We start from the raw sequence: 23,411 nt of genomic DNA on the forward strand, positions 1-23,411 counted from the left end.
GAGACACCTGATATGGACATTTAACAGGTGACTGCTTCAGCTTATATTGTAAGTAACTGTCCTTTTCACAGTCTATTTATTGCCATGTTTTTTTTTTTGCATTTTGTGATTTTTGTTGGTAATCTTGTTTAGAATGGCCCAAGTATAATATTGAAATACTGTCTAGTGTCCCTAAGTGAATAAGGCTGTGATGTGCCTTATGGAGAAAATACGTTAGATAAGCTTCATTCAGGCATGAGTTATGTTGTTGGCTACGAATTCGATGTGAATGAATCAACAATATTTATTAAATAAGGTGTCTTTAAACAGAAACATATAAAATGAGGTTATATATTGAGCAACTGATGAAAATATAAACAGAGGCCTGCAGAAAACTAACTCTGTGCTTGTCCTAGGAACAACAGTTCAAAATTCCGTAATTTATTATTTGCAGCATGCTTATAGAACATAACTACCACGAACAATAAAAACTGACTGTACTTCAGATACTCTAAAATAATTCAATTTAACTCAGTAATACAGAGAGCACAATGCCAATTTTTACAGAGGGAAATGTTAAGATATTATGAGTATAGATATGTAATCTATCTGTTAAATACTGATCTGATTACATAAAAACTCCTGGAGAAATGTATGCATTCTTCCCTTAGTGGCACTGTGTTTTAATTTGGATTCATAGCATTTTTTGTAATGCAGAAAGCTTTCATCAATATATCTTCCCATCTGTTTTCCCCTTTGCTTTCAGGCTTATAAGAAAGTCCTTTCCCATCAAAGGTTCAGATGCACATTTACCTCTACATTTTTCTAACTATTTCATGTTATTTTTTTGTTTACACATTGAGTTGAACATATCATGTTTATAGACCCCCCAATGTTTAATTGATTTACTCCTATATGATATGTATGAGATCAGTTTCACAGGTGAATTTAAATATAGTGATTATTAACCATTGAATTTATATATATATGAGAAATTGACATGTCAAATATTCCTGTGACTCATACATCTTTTCCTGTGCCAGCATCATACTTTTAATTCATGAAGATTTAATTACTAAGATCTTTTTCCACTGAAACCACAGAAACAATGCACAAAATGTATAAGATGGTTTGATGTCCCATAACACATCTCAGATAATTTATTTTTTAATTATCAAGATTTTATTGGCTAATCTTGCTAATCAATATCGTATTTGCTAATTGATATCAAAAAGCCCAAAGAGGCCTCACTGGGCTTTTTGCTGAATGTTCATTAAAAATGAATAAACTCATTTGGGGAGAATCAAATCTTTTCAACAATGACTCTTTTCTATCCATTAATATAAATGAGATAGTTTCTAAAAACATGTTTCTGCATACATTTATGATAGTACTGTTACACAAATAGACAAGTCAGTGAAAGAAAAGTAATCCCAGAGTCAAACCCTAATTTGTATATCTTTACATACTCAATACTTATATATACTTGATCTATTCCTACACTTTATGTTTTGTTTCATTGCTTGGCTGTTTCATTGCTTGCCCATCGGCTCTGTTCTATTATTGCAGCACTATAGCATACATTTCTAGTATCTTTTGGCCCACTCTCTCTCTCTCTCTTATTATTCTATCAGTCTTTGATACTCACAAAAACAAGGAGAGGTGAATAAATACACCTCTTTTATTGACATTTAGGATGTACCTACGTTTTCTCAAAAAATAGTGAAAAATTTTAAAAATAAGATATGAAATCCTTAAATTTATTTGATTGATGGGCTCAGTGATTCAAACTTATTTATTTTTAGTGCTATTAATTTTTTATTGTCTAAAAGAAAAAAATTAATGAGTGTCAACGTCAGTGTAGTGCTTTTCATATATACAGATTTCAATTTTATTCTGAGGCAATATTTTAATTTATTAAATTTATTGGGGTGACACTGTTTAATAAAATTATATAGGTTTCGAGTGTACAATTCTATAATACATTATCTGTATCTTGCATGTGTGTTTACCACCCAAAGTCGAATCTCCTTCATCATCATTTATTTGACCCCTTTTACCCTTTTATACTCCCTTCCCCCTTTTCCCTCTGGTAACCACCATACTGTTGTCTGTATCTATGAGTTTTTGTTTGTTGCTTTCAATTTTATATCTGAAAAATCATGATTCTTGACTTTTTCCATCTGACTTATTTTGCTTAGCGTAGATTCAAATTTCAATGGTCAAATGCAAGGATGGTTCAACATAGGAAAATCATTCAGTGTAATACATCATAATAACAGAATGAAGGAAAACCACATAATAATACAACTGATGCAGAAAAAGCATTGGACAAAATCCAAACCTTTCATGCAAAAACACTCAACAAATTAGGAATAGGAGGGAACTTCCTCAACTTGATAAAGGACATTTATGGAAAACCCGCAGCTAACATATGGTCAGTGGTAATAGCCTGAAAGCATCCTCCTAAGATCAGAAACAAGACATGATACCCACTCTCGCCACTTTTAGTCAATATTGTACTGGAAGTTCTATCCAGAGCAATAAGGCAAGAAAAAGAAATATAAGACATCCAAATTGAAATGGAAGAAGTACCGTACCTATTCACAGATGGCATCATCTTATATATAGAATAAGATTCACAAAAATACTATTTGAGCTAATAAACAAGTTCAGCTAAAGTTGCACAATACTAGATCAATACACAAAAATCAGTTGTATTTCTAGATACTAGCAATGAACAATCCAAAAAAGAAATTAAGAAAACAATTCCATTTATAACAGCATCCAAAAGAATAAATACTTAGGAATAAATTTAACCAAAGAAGTACAAGACTTGTATAGTGAAAACCATAAAACATTGCTCAAAGAGATTAAAGACAATCTAAATAAATGAAAACACATTTCCTGTTCATGAATTAAAAGACATAATATTATTAATATTATTACTTCTCAGAGCAATCCATCCATATATTCAATACAATTCGTATGAAAATTTAATGGAATTTTTGTAGAAATGGGAAAGCTGATCCTAAAATTCAAATGGAATTTCAAGGAACCCCAAATAACCAAAACAATCTTTAAAAAGAACAAAGCTGTAGAACTTACATGTCTTGATTTCAAAATTTACTATAAAGCTACAGTAACTGAGACTGTGTGGTACTGACATAAAGATAGAAATATAAACAAATAGAATGAATTTAGAGTCTAGAAATAAGCCCATATAACTACAGTTAATTGAGTTTTGACAAAGGGTGCCAAGACCATTCAGTGTGAGAACAATAGTTTCTTCAACAAATGGTGCAGAGACAACTGGATAACCACATACAAAATAATGAAGGTGGGCCCCTCCCTCATAGCATATACAAAAACTAAGTCAAAATGATTCCAAGAACTAAAATAAGAGCTAAAACTATAAAACTCTTAGAAGAAAACACAGAGATATATCTTCATGCCACTAGATTTCACGACAGATTTTTTAGATAAGACACCAAAAACAACAGTATGAGCAACAACAAAATACTAGATAAACTGTACTTCATCAAAATTAAACTTTTGTACATTAAAAGACGCTATAAGGAAATGAAAAGTTAAACTACAGAATGGGTCAAAATATTTGTAAAGCATATATCTGATAAGGGTCTAGTGTCCAGAATGTATAAAGAATTTTTATAACTTAATGACAAAAATACAAACAACCCAATATAAAAATGTACAAAAGACTTCTATAAACATACTTCTAAAGAAAATACACAAATGGCCAACAAATACAAGAAAAGAGGCTAAATGTCATTAGCGATTTCAGAAATGCAAATTAAAACCACATACTTTACATCTATTATGAGGTCAAAAATTAAAAAAAAAACAAGTAAGTGTCAGTGAAGATTTGGAGAAACTAGAACCGTCCTCCATTGCTGGTGGGAATATAAACTGGTACAGCCACTATGAAAAATAGTATGGCAGTTCCTTAGTAAAACATAAAATTTCTATGTAACCCAGCAATTACAGTGCTAGGTATATACACAAAGGAATCGAAAAGTGAAAACAAGGACTCAGACAAATACTTGTACACAAATGTTTATAGCAGCACTATTTATAACAGCTAAAACGTGGAAGCAATCCAAATATTTATCAATGGATAAACAAAATGCCAAATATCCACAAAATGAAATATTACTTAGCATTAAAAAAGAATGAAGTACTGATGAAATATGAAAACATTAAGCTAATTGAATGAATCTAGACACAAAAGGTCATGTAATATAGTAGTCCCCTCTTAGGCTTAGTTTATGTTCTGTGGTTTCAGTTATCTACAGCCAACTGCAGTTCAAAAATATTAATTGAAAAATTCCAGAAATAAACAATTCATAAGCTTTAAACTGTGTACTCTTTGGAATAGTGTGATGAAATCTTGAGCTATCCCACTCTGTCCTGCCTGGGACATGAATCATCCTTTGTCCAGCGTATTCACACTGTAGACACTCCGCTAGTCGCTTAGGAGCATTTGGTTACCAGATCAACTATCATGATATCACAGTGCTTGTGCTCAAGTAACCCTGATTTTACTTAATAATAGCCCCAAAATGCAAGAGTAGTGATGCTGGCAATTCAGTTATGCCAAAGAGAAGCTGTAAAGTGCTTCCTTTAAGTGAAAAGATGAAAGTTCTCAACTTTAGGAAAGAAAAAATTGTATGCTAAAGGTGCTAAGACCTATGGTAAGAACAAATCTATCCGTGAAATTATGAAGATGGAAAAAGAAATTTGTGCTTGTTTTGCTGCTGCACCTAAAACTGCAAAAGTTACAGCCACAGTGCATGATAAGGCTTAGTTAAGATGGACAAGGCATTAAATTTGTGGGTAGAAGACATGATCAGAAAATGCATTCCAATTAATGGCGACATGTTGCACCAGAAAGCGCTGAGCCCTGAAGACTTCAGCAAGGGACTCCCCCGAAAGAAGTGACCACACTGACATAACTTTTATTACAGTATATTTTATTATTATTGTTGTTACTCTTACTGTGCCTAATTTGTAATTAATCTTCACCATAGGTATGCAGGTATATATAGAGTTTGGTAGTATCTGCAGTTTCAGGCATCCACTGGGGGTCTTGGAACATATCTCCTCCCACAGGTAAGGGGGGATGACTGAATATCATTCCATTTACAGAAATATCCAGAAAAGGTAAATCCACATAGACAGAAAGCACATTGGTGGTTGCTCAGGGCTAAGGGAGAGGGAAAATGGGGAGTGACTGTTTAATTGGTATGAGGTTTTCATTGGGAGTGATGAAAAGTTGTTAGAACTAGATAGTTGATGGTTGTGCAACACTATGCAAGTACTAAATGCCTTGTTTTATGTGTATTTCACCTCAATTAAAAAATCTCTAGTCATGGTTTCTAAAAACATATTGTTCTCCTTGTTAAAAAGCTGAGTTTTATAAAAGACATATTGTATAGCTTTATTTATATGAAATTTTATAAAAGGCAAAACTACAGGAATAGAAAGTAGATCAATGGTTGCACTGGGCCAGGTTTGTGGGTACTGACTACAAAGGGGTATGAGGAAACATTCTGCAGTGATAAATCGATATTTTCTACATCTTGACCACGGTGGTGGTGATAGGGGTATATACATCTGTCAAAACTTATTGAACTGTACACTTCAAGTGTATTTTATGATATGTCAATTATACCTCAATAAAGTTAGTTTTAAAAGCTGAGTCTTGATTACTCTTTAAAGGCCATAGTTGGCATCATTTAATGTTAATCTACTTCCCTGGTATGATCAGAATGTGCTTATGGTACCTATTATGCAAAGCAATGCAGATGTTATACATTAAAAATGGTCATAAACAAAAGGCAAACTGCCAAATAGTCTGAATACTAAAATAATTAATAATCACGGTTGCTTACCAATTCTGGAAGAGGACAAATAGTTCCAGTATTCATGTATAACCCTTCGACTACAATAAAACGTCGAGTTACACGAGCCTTGCGAGGATTCTTTAAAACAAAAATAAAAAATTCAGACATTTTAAATTTCAGTGACTCTAAATACAGTCTGTTGTATGCACTTTCCCCTTGCAAGATTCATCAAAATAAGTAGACAGACAGACAGGTAGGTAGTCTGGATGAATTTCAAGCCCAGGTTTAAGATACTGTTACTATGAGATGAAGATAGTGCTTTCTTCTCTCAGGCATGTTTTTCAGTTCACACAATCAACTAGGCTACCTTACACACACACACGATCCCCAGGCACTGAGAATATTAAAACAAAAACTAAACCTTCCAAGTCCAGAATGACTGGGAAGGGGCCCAGGGAATTTCCTGGTGAGATAGGGATGTTTGATGTCATGACAGGGGCCATGATACTCAGGTTACATGGGTCTAACCAGTGGTCAAAACTGTATGGCTAGGATTGTGCATTTCAGTGTCTGTAGATTTTATCTAAAATAAAAAGAACTATAACAATGATGTCAATCATCAACATAGAGATGTAGTAGTAGGGAGTCAGGTGGAAGATAAGATGATACAGGCTGGGAGAAGGGGAAGGAGGCTTCATTACACTATTGTTTCCTTTGAATGTGCCCCAAACTTTCTGTAACAAAAGTTAAACAGACAAACTCTGCTTTCCCTAATCAACCAAAAGAACAGATGAAAGCCTTTTCCTTCCTTATTCCTCACTACTGGGTCAAGTAAAATTCGACTATGACCTCATCTGGTAATGTCTGAAGCCAGGGAGGTAGAAGGGCTTTTTCAGACAACACACACCTTCCCACACCCCACTGATGGTGGGCTGCTAATAAACCACTCATGCTGCTGAATTTGTAGATGCTTCAGGTGTACTGGGCTGAAAAACAATGAGATCCACAGAGTTTGCTACCATCTTCCTACTCAAAGCCTTCTTGTCTCTAAGCTTCTGTCTGATGGATAACTAAAAACTCAGATATCAGAGCTATACTTTAATGAATATTTTAGAACCCATACTTGGAATGCTCAGAAAGTGTCTGTTTAAATATGCAAAAGTATCCACTGAGTTTCCTCGGTCATCTCCACTCGGTTATTAACACAAACCCGAAGGCTGGGGGTCCTGGATGAGGACATAGGGGCATCCTGCCTCTGACTACCTTTCAAAAATGAAGTATTTTTCTTAGGATTTAAAAATATTCAATGTAGAAATCTTGTGAAATAAAAAAGTACAAAAAAGAATTTAACAAATTAGCTTATCACACCATAAATTGATAACTTTTGTCTCTCTTGTACATACATATCTTTATAAATTAATTTGTTCAAATCAGGATTTTACTGCAGTAGTTTTAGGACCTGAGTTTTAAAAACATTATGTTATGAATATTTCCACATTATTTAATATTATTTAAAACATGATTTCGGGAAAGATATAATATTCCACCTTGTAGATATTCAAAAATTAATGATTCTTCCAATGTTAGGACTAAGGTTGTTTCTCTTATTTTGCCTTTTCACATTGTATTGTGAATATCCTTCAATCTTTGACACTACTTCTAATAATCTTCTAAAGACAGCACCCCAGAAACAAGTCAGAAGGGTATGGATATTTAAGAATCCTGGAATATATTTGCTCACTTACCCTCTAGAAAGGCTGTCACTTGAAACTCTTCCCAGAATTACGGGACGGCTCTCTGTCTCATCACAGATATCAGTGTTTGGCATAGATTATTATTATTAAGAAATGTTCCCTACTTGAATAGGCAAAAACTCCTGGCCTAATTTTTCTAATTATTAGCGAGGCTACACTATTTTTCACTTGCTCATAGTTATTTGTATTTCTTCTTTGAATATATTTGTATTCTATTTTTAACAACTGTCATTTAACTATTTTTAGAAGAGTTAGTATGGAACAAGAGAACCCTGAAGGAAAAAAAAGAAAAGAAAATCATCTTGGGAAATCAACAACAAAAAAATTTGATTCAAACCTAAATTAAACTGCAATATTTTTATTTACTTTCAAGGGAAAGATGAACATTTAAGTAAAAAAAAATCCCCAAATTTAACATTTATATTTATGTGAAAATGAAAGTGAGAAAGAATTATTTTTAAAAAGCAAAATGTAAAGTTATTTAGAAAGCCAACTCTTAGCAGGAAAATATAAATTCACTAGCAAAAAAGGTAAAAACTCTAAAATAAAAATAAATTTCAAGATGATTTCTTGTTATTCATAAAGAAAGTTCCATGGATAATAATTCTGGTAAAACACACATATGAGAAACTTGAAATGTTTTCCAAATCTGTACAATACCAAGTTGGTAAAATAAATTCTATAGCAGACTGATCAGTGTTCTTCAATCTGGTAGCATTCTATTATTAAATCAGAATAAGAGACATCTTTTGATAATATGTAGAAATAAAGTCATCAGTGGAATGGTCTCAATTTTAAGATTTTCCCTACAGATTTTCCTAAATTGTGTAACTATAAAACACTGGCCTATTGCATGTCTGGCATAAAATAGCAAGAGTCTATGCATATTCATCATAGATAAAAATTCATCATAGAATATATATATTCACTAAATGCTGTTCTTAGGCTGTCATCTAAACAAAGATGACAGAATCCTAAAGGAATAATGCAAATATCTGGAAAAAATGGAAATTAACACAAAAAGGTACATGATGAGTATTTTTATCAGTTACTCTAGTAACGAATGAGCTGTATTGGAAAAGTCCACCACTTGCAAGTGGTGTTTGAGACAAAAGCTGTGTTGACCAGGTTCCTTGTATAGTTCACATATAATGGTTCCTGATGCAGAACCATAGACCAGAACTACTTTTTTCATCCAGGTGACCAGAAGAAAATAAATGATAATTCGAACAGTGACACTTTGAACATTTCCTCTGCTACACTCTAATTGAACAGTGAGGAGTGAGTTCCACTCCGCCACTCCCCAAAGGGAAGAAACAGTGTTAAGTGGCTGCAAGATGGCAGGAAACCATGTTTGGGGTGGCTGTTTCTCACAGGTTGCAGCTGCTCAGAGCTCCGGCATGAAGTGGGGGTGGGGAGAGTCTCATTTTGTTCATAAACTAATAAATTAAAGATCTGCTGAAATTGTTTCTTCTACTTAATTGATATGTGATTTATTCTGATATGAATTAAACTATTTTGAATTCTACAGGTACATCTCATTAACACCCTAATGAGTTTCAGTGCTATTTCTGTCGAGGTGAAAGTGTATATCCTCATACCCTCAAAGTGCATGCTCTTTTTCTCTCTGTCTTTTAGAAAGGTGCCTGGATTAATTTCTCCCAACCTGCCATATATAATTATGGCAGTGATGAGGCAATTACAATCAGACTTGGCTCTTTAACATGAAGTACATTTAATAAGCAGTAACGCCCTTATATCCAAATGTGATCCACAGGCAAGTTTTCATGACAAATTACCATTTCATATATAATTTAGCCGGTTAGAAAGTACAAAAGAACTGCATAATTTTCTTCAAAAGAATACCTTTTGATCTTCGATCTCTTGTTCTTTTAGTAGTTGCTCCAGGTCAGCCATATCATTATGCTTAAATAACTTAATGTCACTACGTGATGCTTGTAATCCTTTCTGTATAGCAAAGCAGGCAGCTCTGTCTCTGCAAGAAAGAGACACCCACCAAAGTGGAGTTTAGAGGGCCTTGTCAACATTCTTAGAAAAGGAATGCTTCCTTTTGTAGGTTGACCAACAAACAATTGTTAATGTGAACACAGCAAATAAATAAAACATGTTTGAACATTTATACATTGTTTTGCACTTCACTCTGCAAGTTCTTTTCACAAAATTACCATATTGATTCTATTTCAAGAACCACACTCTTGCCATATTTTCACCTCTCAGAAATCAGCATGCTTCTTATTATGGATAGTATCTCGGTTTACTCACAGTACTTTTCTCTGAGAACTGTGTGAAACATTGTGTATGTCACCATCAGTGGCATCTGATTTGACTGCCACACTCTTCTACCATTACTTTGTCATGAGAAGCAATACTGGATCATTGATTCTATAGAACCTAGAGAAGAACTCTGGGTCTTGCATATTAAACTTCAGTAAGATCTTCTAAATTGGGTTAATTTGGAGGAAGCATATTTTTTAAATTAAATTGTATTATTTAAAAGTATATGCAAGACTTCTACTTTTGGGAAGATGGAGTAGATGTATTTTCCCTATTTTTCTCATTAGGTACAACAAAACCCCCTGGACATTACGTGTAAAACAAACAGAAGACAACTCTGAAAAGTGCAGAAAAAAAAGCAGACCAGGTAGGGACTTGAGAAATGACATGAAATGGGTTCTCTGAATTTTCCTGACTTGGAGCTGATGAAGCTGGCCACATGGAAATGCCAGAGGCACAGACCAAAAATGCTCTAACAGAAGCCTCGGCTCTGTAGCTAAAGGGACAGGAAAGGGGGCATCCCAGTAAACAATAACAGCTCTATTATAGCCACACCACAGAAAAACCTAGGCTCATCTCTTCCATACCAGCTAAGGCTGAGTGGGGGAGGAACCTGGACTCTGACTCTTGTGAGGCTACAACAAGGCACCCCAGCACCCCCCGTTGGTGTCCGTAAAGGGAGGTGAAACTTTTATTCATGCTGGACAGTAATAAGTGGCTCTCTCCACTGTAGTGTCAGTGACACCATGTGGAGAGCCCCAAGTTCCATGCCCCCTGCAGTGAGAGGCACCCTCCCTCTCTTGGCATGGGTTATGTCAGAGGAAGCTCAGGGGAGAGTAGATGGGAGATAAAAACACCTCACCTTGGTGTCAACAGAGGCTGAGTGGAGACCCTGGATTTGGATCTCCACCTGGCAGTAATGAGGCAGTAGTACCCCCCTGTCCTCTGGAAGAGTGTCAGAGAAAGCCAATTAAAACAGTAGATTTAAATAAAACATCAACTATAATAACATAATATGAAAATGTTCAGGTTTCAACCAACTATCACTTGTACGTATACTAAGAACCAGAAGACATTAAACAGAATGAAAGAAAATAATAAAAAATACCAATACTGAGGTGACAAAAATGTTTCCTCAAAATATTAAAAATAGAATTATCATACCATTCAGTGATATAGAAATTGTACATCTGGGAATTCATCTGAAGAAAATGAAAACACTAATTTGAAGAGATATATGCATCCCTACATCACTGCAGCATTATTTACAATAGCCAAGATATGGAAGCAACCTAAGTGTTCACTGATAGACAAATGGATAAAAATGATGTGATACATATATACAATGGAGTATTATCAGCCATAAAAAAGAATATAATCTTGCCATGTGCAATAACATGGATGGACCTAGAAGGAACCATGCTGAGTGAAATAAGTCAGACAGAAACACAAATACCGTATGATTTCACTAATATGTGACATCTAAGAAAACCAAACAAATCAAAACAAAAACAGACTAAAGATTAATAGAGGAAACAAACTGGTGTTTATCAGAGTGGAGCGTGGTGCGGGGGCGGGGGGGCAGGTATTGAAGGAGATTAGGAGGAACAAACTTGCAGTTATAAAAATTTAAGTAAGTCATACAGATATGATATACAGCACAGGAACTATGGCAATAATATTGTAATAACTTAGTATGGTGACAGACGGTAACTAAACTTATGTGGGGATTATTTCGTAAAGTATATAAATATCGAATCACATACACCTGAAACTAATGGAACATATTGATTATACGTCAATCAAAAAAGTTTCAATCAGCAATTATGAACACACTCAAAACAAATGAAAAAAACAGAAAACCTCAGCAAAGAAATAGAAGATATAAAGAAGACTCTTATGGAGATATTAGAACTGAAAAACAAAATAACCAGAAGAAAAAACTTGGTGGATGGGTTCAGCAGCAGAATGGAGGAGACAGAAGAAAGAATTACTGAATTGAAAGATGTAATAATATAAATTAGCCAATGTGAACCATACAGAGAAAATAGACTAGAAAGAAAAGAACAGGGCCTCTGGGACAAGTGGGACTACAACAGATGATGCAACATTCATGTCAGAGGGGTTGCAACGAAGAGAAAGAGGATGGGGCTAAAAAGGTACTCAAAGAAATAACGGCTGAAAATGTCCCAAGTTTAGAAAGAGGGTTAAACCTACAGATTATCAGAGAAATTCATACATGTAAACCCAGAAGAATAAATGCCAAGACAATTATAGCCAAACTTCTGAAAATGAATGACAAAGAAAAAAATCTTGAAAGCAGCCCAAGAAAAACGACACGTTACATGTAAGAGAAAAACAATTTAAATGGCAGCAGATTTGTCATTAGAATCCATGGAGACCAGAAAAAAAGGTGTCATAATATATTTCAAATGCTGAAAGAAAAGAAATGTCAACCAACATTCCTATAACCAGCAAAAATATCCTTTAGGAGTGAAGGAGAATCCAATGCATTCTCAGTTGAAAGAAAACTAAGAATCTGTCATCTAGACCTCCTCTAAAGAAAGTTCTCCACATAGAAACATAAGTAAAATAAAATAAAGAATTTTAGAATATCAGGAAGAAAGAAAGGACATTACATAAAAAGTATGGACAAACACACTAGGCTTTTCTTCCCTCTTGAGTTTTCTAAATTATTTTGGTTAAAGTAAAAATTATTACACTGTCTGATGTGGTTCTCAATGTATGTATCGGAAGTACTTGAAATAATTACGTTATAAACAAGGAGAATAAAGAAATATAAAAGAAGGTAAAGGTTTTATAGTTGAACTAGTAAAATGATCAGTAGAATGTGAAAACTTATGCATATATATATAATGTAATATTTAGAGCAACAATTGTAAAAATGATACAAAGAGAAACATTACAAAACACTATGTATAAATAAAAATGGAATTCTAAAACATAATCAATTAACCAACAAAGAGGCAGGAAAAAAAAAAGAACAAAAAATAAATAAAATGGCAGATTTAAGCCTTCACATATCATGAATGATTACAGCAAACATAAACGGCCAAACATACCATTTAAAGATAGGGATTGGCAAAGTGGATTAAACATGACCCAACCATATGCTGCATATGTGTATGTTATGTACAATATACATTATGTACAATAAATATATTATGCAAACATTTATAAAGGGAAAGCAGAATTGCCTATGTTAATATCTGATAAAGTAGACTTTGGAACAAAGAAAATTACCAGAGACAAAGGACATTATGTAATGATAACAAAGGTCAAATAACCAAGATGACTTATCCTAAATATGCACTAAATAGCAGAGCTGCAAAAGATGAGAAGCAAAAACTGATAAAAGTGAAAGGACAAATAGACAAATCACAACTGAGAGAACTACTAGACAGAAAATCAGCAAGGATATAAAAGAACTCAACAACATCATTAACCAACAAGCTCCAACTGTCATTTATAGAACACTTCACTGAACAACAGCAGAACATTTGAAACATATTTCAAGATAGACCACATCATGAGCCATAAAACAAACTGCAAAAAATTTGAAATCTCCAATTATATGGAAATTAAAAAATATACTTCTATATAACCCATGGGTCAAAGAGAAGGTTTAAAAGAAAGTAACATACAATGAACTAAATGAAAATGAGCAAATCAAAATTTGCAGGATACAACTAAAGCAATGACAACAGGGAAATTCAAAGCCCTAATGCATTAGAAAAGAGGAAAAGTCTCAAATCAATAATTTAGGTCCCCACCTCAAGAACCTAGAAAAAGAAAAGCAAAATAAGCCAAAAATGAGCAGAAGGCAGGAAATAATACTAAAAATCAACAGAACTGGAAACAAAAATACAATGGAAAAAAAAAATCAATAAAACAAAGAGCCGACTGAAAAAAATCAACAAAATTGACAAACCTTAGCAAGACTGACAAAAGGAGAGTAGACACAAATTACAAGTTATAAATGAAACGGGATATCACTGCAGGCTCTGCAGACATCAGAAGGATAAGAAGGGAATATTACAAAGAATGCTACACATATGAATTTGACAACTTAAAAGAAATGGACCAGTTCCTTGAAAGACACAATCTCAACTCTCTCAATAAGGATAATTTGAATAGCCTTATAAGTACTATGGAAATTAAATTTGTAAGCAAAATACTTCCAAAAACTAAATCTCAGATCCAGTTGATTTTACTGGAGAACTCTACTAAACATTTAAAAAGTTAACAACAATTTTATACATTTTCTCTAGAAAACAGAAGAGGAGGGAACACTTTCCAATCGATTTCATGAAGTATTATCCTGACGCCAAAACCAGACAAAGTCTAAAAAAAGTAAACATCATTAGCTAGCAGGGAAATGTAAATTAACACAATGAGACACCTCTACACACCTATGAGAATGACTTAAGGATACTCTTAAGGATGTGGAGAAACTAAATCTCTTAGCTGCTGTGGATGGGAATGCAGAATGGCACAGCCACTCTGGCAAATAGTTTCTCAATTTCTTAAAACACTAAATATGTAATACCATGTGATCTAGCAACTACACTCCTTGGCATTTATGCCAGAGAAATGAAAATTTACATTCACAGAAAAACCTGTATGTGAATGTTTACAGCAGCTTTATTTGTAATAGCCCCAAACTGGAAACAACTCAGATATCCTTAATAGGTGAATGGTTCAACAAACTGTGATGCATCCATACCATGGAATATGACTCAGCAATTCAAAGGAAGAAAGTCTTCATCCACACAACAACTTGAATGAATCTCCAGAGAATTAATGCTGACTAAAGAAAGCCTATCCCAAAATGTTACCTATTGTATGACTGCACTTGCCCAACGATCTTGAAATGACAGAACAGGAATGGAGAACAGATTAGTGGTTGCCAGGGATTGAGTGGGTAGGGTGGGAGGGATATGGGAGTGGCAACATGAGAGATCCTTCTGATGATGGAAATGTTCTGTATTTTGACTTTATCAATGTCAAGTTTCCAGCTGTGAAACTGTATTATAGTTTTGCAAGAGGTGATCACTAGGAGAGACTGTAAAGGGCATACAGAATCAATGTATTATTTCTTAGAAATGTATATAAATTACAATTACTTCAAAATAAAATGTTGCATTAAAAAAGGTATATGAAGTAATATGAAGTAATATGAGCACAGACTTAGTAAAGTAACTGGGACAGACTTTAAGTACGTGAACAATCACTGTGCTGAGACCTACGCTTGGCAAAGCGTTATGTTTACTAAAAAGAAAGAAAATGAAGCATAGGATCTTTTGTCTATGCCTTTATCAAAAACAATTTCTCAAGCAATTTACTATTGCCATTTTTACCTCTAATGTTCCTTTCAACTGAATTTCAAGCAGACTATTAAAAATTCTGTATAAGAGAATAATTAAGTTGTCTAATGACTCACTAGAAACTGAAGTTCTAAGACACTGGGTATAACATCTGGAAGTGAATTTGGCTTAAGTTTGATACTGGATGACATTATACTTGTAATTATGCTTTTACTAAAAATCCAGAAACAATGTTTAAATCAGTCGTTCTCAAGTTTGTGATGTCTTTATTATTTGATTTTTTAACTATGTGCAAAAAATTAATGAAAATATTCATTTTCATGGTCACATCAAGAAGCACTACTTCAGGGCAGGTGCTGGAGTGCTCCCAGGTTGTTGCAGGGTGATGGGCAAGAATGGGCCACATGTACTCTGAAGTCCCCGGGCAGAGCCAGTGTTGCAGCATGTGCTTGAGCTTACTGCACTAGCAGGAGTTCCAACAGCAAGAGAGAAGCAGTAGGAGGCTGCAAGGGCTGAGGAAAGCCAAAACCTGAAGTCCAATCAATCATTTGGACCCCTCTTTTGAGCTCCAGCCTCCGTTCATTCATTTTTTGAACTGGTATTTTACTAAGCACTATTAAATGGCAAATGCTATCCCAGGCAATGAACTAGTATAAACTGTTGCAAGTGCTATAAAAGAGTACAGTGAGTCTGAGGCAAGATGGGTAGAGAGCAGAGGATGTGTGTCTGTGTGTGCACACATGTGAGCATAAGGAAGGTATGAGAAGCAGAGTGACTTTACAGGCAGTGTGAGTGCCCACGTGGTCTAGATTCACAATGATACTATACTCCTCTGGCTTTAAGATCTTCTCCACATGCAGCAGGGGATCTTGACCTGAGAGGCTGGGGAAGGCTTTCCTGCAGAGGTGATACAAGTGCAGGGTGAGGAGGATAAGCAAGAATTAAGTAGAAGAGATGAGGAACAATATTCTAGGAATAGGGACTAGCATGCGCAAAGGCCCTAAGGCAGGAGAAAACTAGCACTTAAGGCTGATGAGGCTACAATGTGACCACCTGAGGGAAAATGGTAAAAAAACGAGCCTGCAGAGGTAGTTTATAACACACGAAAGGCACAAAAAAGCATACTAAAGACTTGGATCCTTATTCTAGGAACAATAGAAACTCTTAAATGGAATGTGACATTTTGCATTTTTCAAAAAAGGTTATTCTAGCTATGATGTTAAAAAGGAAAGAAGCAGCAAAAGTAAATGGCAAAAGTAGATGTTTTTTTTTAAAATTAAAAGTCATTTAATAGTCTACTCAAAAGATAACAGAGGCTTGAACTAGAGGCAGGCACTTCTGACAGGTGTAACCAGCTGCCTGGGCTGTGCTAGCCCACACCCTGCTCCTCTCTGCTCTTCCCCTCCAGCAAATGGCAACACCATCCATCCAGTGCACATACATGGAAGCATGTAGATTTACTCATAAGAAGTTAAAGATGTCCCAAACTCATGGCTTCTATGTTCTTAACAAGCCATAAAACAAGACCAGCAGAGACTAGGAGTTGGGGGTGGAGGTGATGGTAAGATGGTAAGTGGAGTGACTCTGCCACGTAGTGTAAGTGAGTTGTGACCACAGATTCACAAGGATACCACACTGTCACGGAGCTGCATAAAGAAGGCAGATGGTTGGCCTCATCCTGGGAAAGTCTGGCCTTCTTAATATCAATAAATAAAATCATAATGAAAGATAACTGAGCACCGATAACTTTAGGCATTCTTCTAGTGACGGTTTCAAAAATTCTATAGAACTACTTTGGCCAGGGTGACTACATATTTCTTTAAAAACAAAAAAATCAATATTATTTCAGGCAGATAACCTCTAGCAAAGGAATTTTCTAGGCGGATCAATATTATTTCCAATAGAATTTTGATTAGAAATGTAGGTAAAGGTTACTTACACAAATATAATGTCCCCTCTCTTAGAGTAAGCAGGAATAGCACTGGCTATGGTGGCGAATCCATATGAGTAGAGAATGGCTTCTTCTGTCTTCATAAATTTTGCTAGTCGGTCTTCCAAATCCAAGTGCACATCTGTTTCAATAATAAAAAGTTAAATGGTTAAACTGTCTTATAATTTTTTTCTTCACTAAATAATAAAGAAAATAAGCAGTTTAGTTATTAGTACTGTCACCTTATGGCCAAAATGTAATTATTTTTAAGTTATAAATTATATAAGATCTATTAAGATCTTATACTATTTCTAAAATTTGTGAACTGAATCAGCTACTCATCATTTATCCATATGATGTTACTACTATAACAGTTCCAACTCAGGGTTTTGCTTTGATAACACCCTAGCCCAAGAACTCAAGGCCTAGTGACTTTACCTGCTTTGAAATCCCTCAACCAACCATTTCACCTGCTTTGAAGTCCCTCAGCCAATAGCAACAGTACTTTACCAATCTACAACATGAAATTACTAATGCAATTTTGCATTTTAGCAGAAGGTACCAAACCAGGGACTGAGACAACTGTCAACCAACTTTTAACAGGAAAAGAAATAAAAATGAAAAATAGTTCATTTATAAAGAACCCCATATGCTCTGCATCAAGACAGTAAAGACTTTCAGGAGTGGCTGAAAGTCTTTGTATACTAGTTCATTGCCTCTAACAGCTGGTGTCAGTACTTAGTTGTAGCACCTGCCATCACTCTGCAGGACTGAGTTTCTGTCTGAATTCCTTTTTAAGTGTTCTGGAGAATTAAAATTTACAGTACAAAAGAGAAATATGGTCCTCTTATAAAAGCAGTTTAAGAAAAACACTGATGTAATAATGAGAATAAATAGTAATTGTTAAAACTGGTAATTTTTTCTCTCTTATATCATGGTTCCTTATAGCCTTTCACCTTCCCAGGTCTAGTCATGAGGTTTCATGTCCTAGGATGGAGGGACCAGTGATGTCTAGAATAAACTGCATTAACTGGCTTTAAACCTGAAAATTTCAAAGTGGCCTTAAAATGAGGCATTATTCAGGAGAGAAAAAAATGTTTTTAAAACTTACTTTAGCTCTTTAACTACAACAAGACCCAAGCCAGGAGAACAGGATCGGAGTTTTACCACATGCCCTGTGCAAGGAGAACTCAAGCTAATCAGAAAGGATGCGGTCAGGCCCCTCTAGCTTTGGAGCTTCATGGCAAAAAGGAGGGAGGTCACAGGTGATAAAGGCAGACTTTGAGGCTGTGGAAGGGGGAGTTGCAGTGTGTCATGTCCACTGAGGAGAACCTGGAAGTCTAGGCAGCAGCAGGGGCTCCAACATGGTCCCCAGTGAGGGGTGATACAGAGGGCTGATGGGCCAACAGAGCCCTCTGGCCTAGATGTCAAGGTCCCATGTGTGGGAGCATCACTCCAAGAGACCGGTGAACCCATGCCCTCAGCATCAGCCTTCTCTTTAGGGAGCAATGGCACCTCACTCCAGAGATCAGGGAGAAGGCAGAGTCCTCCGCTTCCTCACACCAGAGGGACAGGTATGCCCCTGACTCTCATAGGCATTCTTGATGAGAACAGAGAGAAGGACAGGACCCGAAGACCTGAGATACACAAAGGAGACAATTTAACCCATTTGGGTACAACACTTTATTGTGAATGGACTAAATGTTTCCACTGTAAGGGATGTGGTTAACTGTCAAGGGCAAAGTTTTCACCACCTTCCAGGGAGGGACAATTAAGTAAGGTCAGTTCAGCTACAGCAAATAAAGAAACAACTTCTTAGCACATTTGAATAAAGTGTCTAAAATCTGTAAACCCACTCACTGATTTATGAGGCAAGCTAATCTACTGTGATGCTTTTTAACTAGTAAAAGGAAAAATTAAGGATTATAAAAGTTGCAACTTCACGAAGGACTAAATTAAAAAAAAGTAGTCAGATGAGGGGAATTCAACAATCTTCTCAGTTAATTTATTAATCAAACATTTAATGAATATCACATAAAGACATACTCTGATTAAACACTGGATCAAGGAGAAATACAGGGTTTCTGACATGGATCAGGGAGAAATACAGGGTTTCTGACACTTGACAAAGTGACACAGCTAAGAGAGGCATTTGGCAGCTGTCAATGGAGAACTTCAGGCTAGAGAGCTGGTACAAGGTGAAGCCGTGCCTTCAACTGACAGGTCTGAAACACTTAGTCCCTTCCACACTCAGAACCACCACATATCCAGTGATTTCTGACTAAAGACAGAGAACACTCAATGGTGAACCAAAGGTGAGGGAGAGAGCTAGCTACTGAGTAAGAGATGGGAAGACACACATGGTCTAAACTAAATCCCAGCTGGATAGCAAGAGAAATACATTGAGGAATTAGAAAATTTAATAGCAATATCCAGAAACTGAAGCCCACTTTATTTACAGATTTCTTATAGAATGTTATAGAATGACACTGTGAAAATGAACTATTTATCCCATTCTGATCAGATAATGATAAAAAACTAAGTATGTTTCTTCCCATTTGCAAGCTAAAATATGTATATGAACATAGTCTATTATAGAAAAAAAAACACGAAAATCATTTGATTTCCATTACTAATTGGTTATAGTCATTTTATAGAACTGACATTTTCATTATATCAACATTAAATAAAAATGAGGTCTTTACAATAACAAAGAAGAATGTATCCATTTGATCAAAATGGTACCAAAGGGGCATTAGCTCTTCAAGCATCAGGTCTGTGATATCAACATCACCAAATGTGAGCACCTGACTGCTTGCCTTTCTATGAAAGATGCTGCCAGTGGAAGGTTTCAGAAAAAATCTGGTAAGAATTAGGAAACAGCAAAGCACTAGAAAACAGTCACCTCCCATGCAGCTGAGCTCAGACATGTCTTCCTCTTCCTTCTCCTTAGTGCTCTCTGGGCGCCTCCCTACAGACAGGTCTCCACCACCTGCCACTTCTCACTTCCAATCAAACATAAAGGCAGGTCCCCTGTGGAAGGCCTCCTTCAAATTACAATGCTGCCTCTAAACTGGACTATCTACCCTAAATCTTCAAAATTTAGCTACAGTGCATTATACTTTCATTCAATATATCTATTTCATAAAGAAAAACATGCTTTGGATGTAAACTACTTTTGCTAACTACAAAACGGGTTTTAAATCATTCTTTAAACTTAGCTCTAAAGGACTCTTTCTCTTGATTAGTGATGAGACAGTAAAACAAAACTTGGCTTTGTTTTGGAGCCTCAGAGTTAGTTATCCAGTTTATAAAAATTGTATGTTAGGAATACTCACAACCATTTTTATGTCATTGCCATAAAGTGGTAAGAAGAATCTCTATATAATAAATCAATGACTTACTGGTTCTTGCCTAGTCTTAAAAGTTTAAAAAAGACTGACCTTGTCCTCCTCTGATCTAAAGACACTGGGTTTCAGCTGATGTCAGCCTTGCAAAGCAGGTTTTGTCATAGGTAAACATGGATAAACTGCCTAACTTCTCCTGATGTTTGATAGCTACTGTGTGCAATGAAGGAACTCTTTACCCAAGGGATGGGGAAGCAGCAAACAGAACTGCCAGGGTGTGTTCTCCAACTTCTAATGTCTGTCTTGTGTGTGTATGATCCACTTCACTGACTGGTGCCATAGCTTTGCATGGAGTGAGAGCAGAGCACTTCATTCTCTGATTCACTGCCAGAAGCAAACACAGTAGGAAAGAGGCCACGGAGGGATGTGGTCAGAAAGCCTCTGTATCTTCTCCCAGAACCTGCTTCCCTTTTCAGAACCTGCTCTATCACCAGAAAGTAAGATCTGGGGGTAGGGTCAGTACAGGGTGCCTGGAACCCTGCAAAGGGCTTGCTCATGGCAATCACAGGGGGTTCAAATCTAGGCTCTCTCATCACTAAGTGTGAATCCTGGATAGGACTGAAACTGCTCTGTGCCTCCTTCTGTCAAATGGGTAATAGTTGTACCTGACTCAAGGGCTGTTTTGAGAACCACTGGAGTTAATGCTTATAAAACACTCAGAACAAAGCCTGGCATGGAAAATGCAATATGCTATGTGTTTGTTCAATTAAGTCATATTTCTAGAATTACAATTCTAAAAATATAAATCAAAATTCTAGAATTTTCTCTTTTAAAAGGGAAAAGGTTGCACTATCTTCTAATTAATTTATTCAAATCCTGGATATTTAAGGACTATCTTATATTAAAGTTACTTGTTCAGTTTCCCATTTATATTATATAATATCTTCTCTTAATCTGATAAGAGGAGACATCAACTTTAGAATAAACCAACTATGTTTTCTCTTAAGGCTTTCATATTTTCATGTTATATACTGTTAGTTTTTTAATCCCTTGAGACTTGGGTAATTTCTCCTAAAAGTATGAGTATTATAACTTACGCACTCATTAGAACATAACTACAGTGCTGAATGTTTGTCAAGATGTTTTCACATGTAGTATCTTACAAGATTTTTACCAAAACGTTCTAAGTTGTGCAAACAAGGAGTGTTCCCCTCCTGCTCTGTGCAAACTACACTAGCATGACTGGTAGGAAGAAGTGGCAAATCTAGGAATTTCATGATCCAATGCTCTTCCTACTGGTTTTGTTGAGTACTCTAAAACAAAGAAAAAAATATGTTTAAAAATAAACAAATGAACAATTATTTACTGCTGGCTTTAGAACACAATTCAATGCCATTCTCTCTTACCAAGAAACCCTGACATTAAGTGTCTTTGACCTAGTTTAAGACTAAAGAGCCAGGTAGGCATTACATACGCAAAGCAGATTCTGGGCACTGGCAATAAACCACAGCTATATGAGATTTGTATGAATTATAAACAAAACAAATAAAGACATTCTCAACAAGAGAAACTATCAAAGTGCACTGGGACTCCATTAGCCTTACAGGAAAAGAAGGCTCCACAATCTGATAAAACCACTTACTTGCTCAGTTCTAAAATACACATTAAAACAATAAAATGGGAAGGTGGAAAAACTTCTGATCATACAGTCCTTACAAGACTACCATAAGAACCTGCCAGGCCTTTAGGAGGCAGAACTTTTAGCCTAAGAAATTAGATGAATTTTGACTCAATAGTTATTTGATTTTTCTTTTTCTGTATTAATCATCTAATAACATCTAATATGTTACTATGAAATAAAAAAAGTTTTAATAACAAGTGATTTCATTATCTGAAAAAGAGCTAAGAGAGAGAATATTTTCATCTTTGAAAACAGATGCCTGAATTTGATACTTCCAGGAAAAAAAGAAAAGACAAAATTAAAAGCAACCTTTTGAGGATCCAGGGAAAGAGACTCTAGGCCTCATGAATACACAAGCAACTACAAACAAGAGGAAAGGAGCCCTCAAGTCTGCTTTATTGCTCAGTGCAAAGGGCAAAAGAACCCTAAACATTTAAGGTAAGTTAAATGTACAGGGTATTTTAGAGATTTGAAATTTAGCCTTACTGACCTGGAGTAGCTTCTCTGATCTTATCTAACACTGAAATTTCAAGGTAACTTAATATCACTTATGATAATTAAACTGATTACTTCCAGAATAGGAAACACATAGAAAATATCTTGTTAGAAAACGGAAAAGGAAACATATGGACAATATACATCCAAAGAAAGAAAAAAGATGACAAGTAAATATGGGCAACTATTAAGAAACAAGACAAGTTTATCCATAGGACAATGTACTAGGAAAACATTACACATGACTATAAGCTATAGGTTTAGTGTCTTGTTACGAAAACACTACAAATTAACCTTCAACCTTTGCCAGATGCCACAGTCTGAAGCTTCAACCACAGTTAGAATAAATATGACTCAGTGACCAATAAAGTTGTTTACAGAGGAGCTGATATATAACAATGTGTCCATTATACTGCCTCTGGTGATCCATTCAGACACCGGAACAATCAAATCCAATTTAAAACACTCCAACAGCAAGGTACAGAATGTGTGTGGTATACTACTATTTTTGTAAAAATGAGGGGAAATATACATGTATGGAAGTGGTTTGTATATTCTAAAAAAAAAAAGCCTCTGTTAGAACTGATAAACTACTGATTGATAGTAGCTGTCTTTTTGTGGGGTAGGATGGTAGTAAGAAAGGAAAGACTTTTCACTATCTCTATATACCTTTGAAGTTTATATCATGGCCTGAATTATTCAATCAAGAAAATTA

At 35.4% G+C, this 23,411-nt stretch overlaps 1 protein-coding gene across 3 annotated transcripts in view; it reads right to left on the reverse strand.

The window, feature by feature from the left end:
- SPTLC1 (serine palmitoyltransferase long chain base subunit 1) overlaps nt 1-23,411 on the reverse strand; it is a 55,910-nt gene that overhangs the window by 15,040 nt on the left and 17,459 nt on the right. For 2 of the 3 annotated variants that reach the window (XM_039852179.1, XM_039852180.1), the window contains exons 6-8: nt 17,183-17,315; nt 9,467-9,596; nt 5,895-5,984 (exon numbers count right to left, since the gene is read on the reverse strand). In XM_039852179.1, coding sequence (XP_039708113.1) covers nt 5,895-5,984; nt 9,467-9,596; nt 17,183-17,315 — 353 coding nt within the window. The remainder of the gene's footprint in view (nt 1-5,894; nt 5,985-9,466; nt 9,597-17,182; nt 17,316-23,411) is intronic. The other variant, XM_039852181.1, reaches the window with a different exon arrangement.

Source organism: Pteropus medius, unplaced genomic scaffold (genome assembly GCF_902729225.1).
Source record: "Pteropus medius unplaced genomic scaffold, Ma_sr-lr_union100, whole genome shotgun sequence".
NCBI lineage: Eukaryota > Metazoa > Chordata > Mammalia > Chiroptera > Pteropodidae > Pteropus > Pteropus medius.